This window comes from Castanea sativa, chromosome 4 (genome assembly GCF_040712315.1).
Source record: "Castanea sativa cultivar Marrone di Chiusa Pesio chromosome 4, ASM4071231v1".
NCBI lineage: Eukaryota > Viridiplantae > Streptophyta > Magnoliopsida > Fagales > Fagaceae > Castanea > Castanea sativa.
This window is the reverse complement of record NC_134016.1, coordinates 1921694-1927484: the sequence shown is the minus strand read 5'-3', so window position 1 is coordinate 1927484 and position 5791 is coordinate 1921694. Positions and strand designations below refer to the sequence as shown.

Here is a 5791-nt window from a genome sequence, read left to right as displayed (position 1 = left end):
AAAAGGACCATGTCTGTATAAAGAGAATTATTTGTTTTAATTACCTTTCTTAATGCAAGTTATGGACACAATATTTTCACAAAAATTTCACAATAAAGTCTATATGACAAGTTAATGGTAAAAAAAAAAATGTCACTAATAGGTTTAGATAAGAACTAATAACAACTTACTATATATATTTTATTATGAAATTGTTATAAATATATTCGGTCAATAGTATTACTTTTTTCTAAAAAAAAAATAACACCAATTTAAAAATGTTATAAATATAATAAAATGTCACAATATTTTTACTAAGACTCATTTAAAATTAATCTTTATAAAATAAAATTTTATTAATACTTACGTTGTTATATACATTTACCCGCCATTTTTTCTCCGCCGATGCTCGTTCACTTCGCCCTCATCTTCTTATCGTCCCTTTCTTTGACCTTCCTCCACAGTCCACACAAAGCCCCCCACACACACACAGACACACACACGCACAAGTCTGAGCTCTCTCTCTCTCTCGCACCCTCTCTCTACTCCATTTGTTACTATAAATACTAACTTACACGTTCATTGCTCTAAACAGTTCCACAGTGAGAGAGAGAGAGAAACTAAGGTTTGTGGCTATGGCAAGTGGCGGTGGTGTTGACGAAGTGAGCAACAAGCAAGTGATCTTGAAGGACTATGTGTCTGGTTTTCCTAAAGAATCAGACATGTACTTGAACGCTTCTGGTACCATAAAGCTGAAGGTTCCTGAAGGTTCCAATGCTGTTCTTGTGAAGAATCTGTACTTGTCTTGTGATCCCTACATGCGTGGTCGTATGAAACAGCCCATTCCTGGGAATGAGACTTACATCGAACCCTTCAAACCTGGTTCGGTAAGTTGTCCCACAATTTTTTTTTATTTTTTATTCTCTGAAATTTGTGAGTTAATGGGTATTTGTATTTTTTAAGTATTGCATAACTTTTTTGCTACTTTTTGGAGTTATATGCATGAATCGATGGTTTCAAAGTAATTGCTACTCTCTGTTTGTTCTTGGGTGAAAATGGTTTGTTTGTGTTGGAATTCTTGGTGTTATTTTCTGCTTGTTTTGCGTGGAATTGAAAATGGAATTTTGGGTTTTGTATAAACTATTAGATGAGTGAGAATTGAGCTTCTTTCTGTTTGTATGTGAAAAAAGGAAAACCAATTAGAAAACCAATTAGAAATTTGTGAGTAAATGGGGATATATAGTGTTTGTTGTTTCAATAAAAGTTTACTTATTTATATTATAATAAAAAAAGAGCTAATGAGGTAATTGTGTTTTTAATTGCTGCATGGGGTGGATTTCACTTCAGTCGAGATGCAATTTTTCCTGTTTATATTATTTTATTGTTTCCCCTTGTTCATGAAAGTTGCCATTTATTGAGCTATTTTTTGTGCAGAAAGATCTGAATCCAACGATTTGTTGGTCAAATTTGTATATAATATTAAAATACTCATATGGTATGAATTTCTATGTTCTTAAATTGTTTATATTATATAAAAAAAAAAAAAATTGATTTGTAATCATTAGTTGCAGTTGGTTGTCAAATTCTAAAATTTGCTCTTTATGAAAAGGCCAAGACACCAATTGTTTGGTATGGGCAGGATTTGAGCTTAAGTTTCTTATTGGATGACAGGGTATGTATCAATTGAGTTGACTAGAACCAACATCAGGGTTGAAGTTTAATTGTCTATAAATAGTTGATTATAAAAGTTTGAGATTCAAGACTTTATAACTTACCAATAAAAATAAAAAACTAGAAGCTTAATTTTAAACAACACCACAATTAATTGTTTTTTTTTTCCCCTGATTGATGTTGTGTCAAGGGGATGCTTGAATTGATGACCTCGATGTTGAAACTATGCAGCCCATTGTTGGAACTGGAGTAGCTAAAGTTTTGGATTCTGGGCATCCAGACTTCAAGAAAGGTGACTTGATTTGGGGAGTGACTGGATGGGAAGAATATAGTCTCATTACAGCAACACAGACTCTGTTTAAAATTCATCACACTGATGTTCCTCTCTCCTACTATACTGGACTTCTTGGTAGGCTCACCCCAACCACTTCTTCTTTATTTATTTTCTTATTATGCTTTTGGGTTCCCACTTCAAATGGATGTTTGGCTGCAATAAAACAGATGAAATAGTTGAAAATCATCATCCTCTTTTTATGTACTTGAGGGATGCCATATACAAGACTAAGGAAACCCATTAAGATTATTAAGCAATTTTTCAGTGTTATATGTTCTCATTTGGTATGGTTTACTTTTCAACTTTTTGAAAATGTGCTGTTAAAAAAATTGTATCTAAAATGAGGTTTAAAAAAGTGTATTTTAAAGTACAATTTCAAACCTCCGCGCCATGTATGGTGATATTTGACCTACAGGAATAGCTGTGATTTTCTGAATTTGTATTCCATTGAAATATGTAGGGGTGTAGCCCATGGGAAATAGTATATGAGTAGCATACAATTTTCAAATAGTAATGTTGTAATCATGATCATGGATGTTAAGTTTGTAGTCACTATGATCTCAAATCATTAAATAATTGCTAATTTTGTAATGTTGTAATCATGATCTAGGATGCTAATTTATTAATGTTGTAATCATGATCATGGATGTTAATTTTGTAGTCTCATGCTCCTCAATATATTGAAAGAGACTGCTCCAGTAGCTGTCACAGCTCTTTGTTAAGTTGACTTCTCTCTCTCTAATGAAGTAGAATATGAATTTATTCAGGCCTCTTTCTTTTCAAAATTTGATAGTGTTAGTTGTGTGTCCAAAAGAGAACTTATTTACCATTGAAGCATTTGGTGATTCTGGCATCATTGACTTACCAGGCTGGAGGGTTTTTTTTTGGTGGGGGGGTGAGTGGGGGAGATTGTGGCTATCACATAGTACTTAAAACCATTATAGGGCACATATAGCAATCGAGCAAGTGATTTTGCTAGTCATTTTATTGTGCTATGTTTTCCTTTGTAATCAATGCTCATCTAACATATTTATTATATGTAGGTATGCCCGGTATTACTGCTTATGCGGGTTTTTATGAGATTTGCTCTCCTAAGAAAGGAGAGCATGTCTTCATTTCAGCAGCTTCTGGGGCAGTTGGTCAACTTGTAGGACAGTTCGCCAAGCTATTGGGCTGCTATGTCGTTGGAAGTGCTGGAAGCAAAGTAAAGGTGAGTCTACTTATCATGAGGGTTCAATGTGTCAATTACTTAGAATAGTACCTACTTTTGTCTTTACACTTTAGTTAATTGTCTCATTCAACTCATCTGTAATCAGTCAAAAGTTGTTCTATGGGTGATATCCTGCATCTGGAACTCCTAGATAAAGAGCACTCATTCTCTCAATGGCTAGAGCATATGATTTTTCTATTTCTAACACTAGGAGACACAACAATGGTGCCTACTCATTTCCAACACTCATTCCAAGACTACAAAAGCATAGAGCTGTGATGGTGTTGTGTGGAGTTTAGGAGAGGTGATTTGTGTGCAACCTTACTAGGTAACCAAACTTGCTTGTTTTGGAGAGACTGATTTATGGACCTGAACGGCTGAACCTAATGTCTGTTGCTTTGGGTAGAAGGCGTCTGCCATCACACTAAAGCCCAACCTTTGGTGTCATGCATTCTTGTTATTGTTTTTTTTTTTTAAAGGTTTTTAATAGTCATCATTATCAAAAATAATTCTTTTTTTGTGTCTTATGCATACAACCATATTCCGTCACATGTCCGAACACATATTTAATTAATGCGAATGTCACTTATGTTTAAGTTTATGGGGCTGCTTCTGTTTGGTTCAAGGTTTTTGACTTTTGTCGAAAGTGAACTTGTATTTGTTTCCACTGGAACACTGGTCATGGTCAATTGTCATACTCAGACAATTTTTTCCTCTTATTTAGGGGTTGGTTTACTTGACCTGTGTGCAACCTCATTAACCAGCATTTTTTTTCTGTCTGCTTTTGTTGCTTTCCTCTATCATTTCTGCAATATAAGGTTGATTTGCTGAAGAACAAGTTTGGTTTCAACGAGGCCTTCAACTACAAAGAAGAGCCTGACTTACATGCAGCTTTAAAAAGGTTAGTAGTATAGTAGTAATTTATGCTGTAATGAATATATGTATGAGACTTGACTAAGAATCTATGGTTTCTAGTTTCTACTGAAGTAAGCTGTTATTAACCATTATCTCAATATTGAAGACATTGCCTTATATATGATATTCAAATTCAAGAAACATGGTTTACCTGAGGGATTTGTTTGACTTTCATTGTCATACAACGCAGCCCATTTACAACAGGGTACTTTTCAAATCTGTAAGATGGGTTTGATTACACTTATTGTTGGTACACGGATAACAATTTTGTGCTTATTCTATTTAAAGAAAGTTTAAAAAAAATGACAATGAGCTATTACTCGATTGGCACTTCGTTCTCCCTTAATAATGAGATTCACAGTGAGGTTGTAAGTTCTAAACCCACTAAGTATGTGTGCAACTTTCTAATAAAAAAAGGAAAAATAAAAGAGAAAAAAAAAATGCTTCAAACATAATGAGAGGAGTGTAATTGTAAGGAAACAACATTTTTGACAACAGTTGACATGACTTGTTGCAATTTGAGTAACATCACTTTAATCTAAGTCTAATGCTTACCCAACTTTTCTCTCAATTGCTAATATGGCCTATTGTGATTAGAGCAACATCACTTTTACATGGGTGATGTGTTCACCATTAAAATCACTTTTATCATACACCAATCACAATAAATCATATCAGCATTTGTGAAAAATGTTTTTTTTTTTTTTTTTCCTTATTGTTTTAAGTTTTAATCTATGTGCTTGGGGAACCAGGAGTGACTGATCTTTGATTGGCATTCATGGTGCTCAAATCTAGAGGGTTGAGTGTTTTTCTTGCAGGTACTTTCCAGAAGGCATTGATATTTATTTTGAGAATGTTGGGGGAAAGATGCTTGATGCAGTGCTACTCAACATGAGGGCCCATGGCCGCATTGCTGTATGTGGGATGATTTCGCAGTACAACCTTGAGCACCCTGAAGGTGTGCACAATTTAATGACTGTGGTTGGGAAACGGGTCCGGATAGAAGGATTCATGGTTAATGAATACTACCACCTCTATCCAAAGCTCCTGGAGTTGGTTCTGCCTTGCATCAAAGAAGGGAAGATTAAGTATGTGGAAGATGTAGCTGAAGGTCTGGAGAGTGCCCCAGCAGCACTGATAGGGCTCTTCACCGGCCGCAATGTTGGAAAGCAGGTAGTGGTAGTTGCTCGTGAATGAATGACCTTGTATGCAACTTCATAGTCCAAAAACTCTAGGTCTTGGAGGATTATTTACTGCAAATGTTACTTCTATTGGGTTTTGTTGGTAACAACAATTTTACTTCCTTAGTGAAGTGCTATATTGTTGGAGTCAAAGAAATTCATAATCTTTTTACACAAACTCATTTAGTTGGAAATACTAAATTTATTATCTCACCTTGACGTATCTGCTTGATATCTGGAGTAACACTTAATGCAAATGGAGTACAGTTTCCTTCGGATCCCAATTCCAATATGAACCCCATGTGTGTATCAATGTATACCATGAAGTTTTGTAATCACTAATAAAAAATAGCTTATTTAACGTTTTTACTATGTACGTAGGTCTGGTTTAACTGCTTATGGCGTTCCTTTATGAGGTATGCTCTCCTAAGAAAGGAGAGCATGTCTTCATTTAAGCAGCTTCTGGGTATTTGGTCAGCTTGTTCAACAGTTTGCATAACT

At 34.9% G+C, this 5791-nt stretch overlaps 1 protein-coding gene across 1 annotated transcript; it reads left to right on the top strand.

Annotated features, from left to right (window-relative positions):
- Positions 1-371: 371 nt before the first annotated feature.
- Positions 372-5503, top strand: LOC142632182 (2-alkenal reductase (NADP(+)-dependent)-like). The gene is made up of 5 exons (XM_075806596.1): positions 372-866; positions 1882-2059; positions 3028-3194; positions 4013-4095; positions 4928-5503. The coding sequence occupies exons 1-5, from the start codon at positions 615-617 to the stop codon at positions 5304-5306; spliced, it is 1059 nt and encodes a 352-aa protein (XP_075662711.1). The 5' UTR covers positions 372-614; the 3' UTR covers positions 5307-5503.
- The last annotated feature ends 288 nt before the right edge of the window (positions 5504-5791 follow it).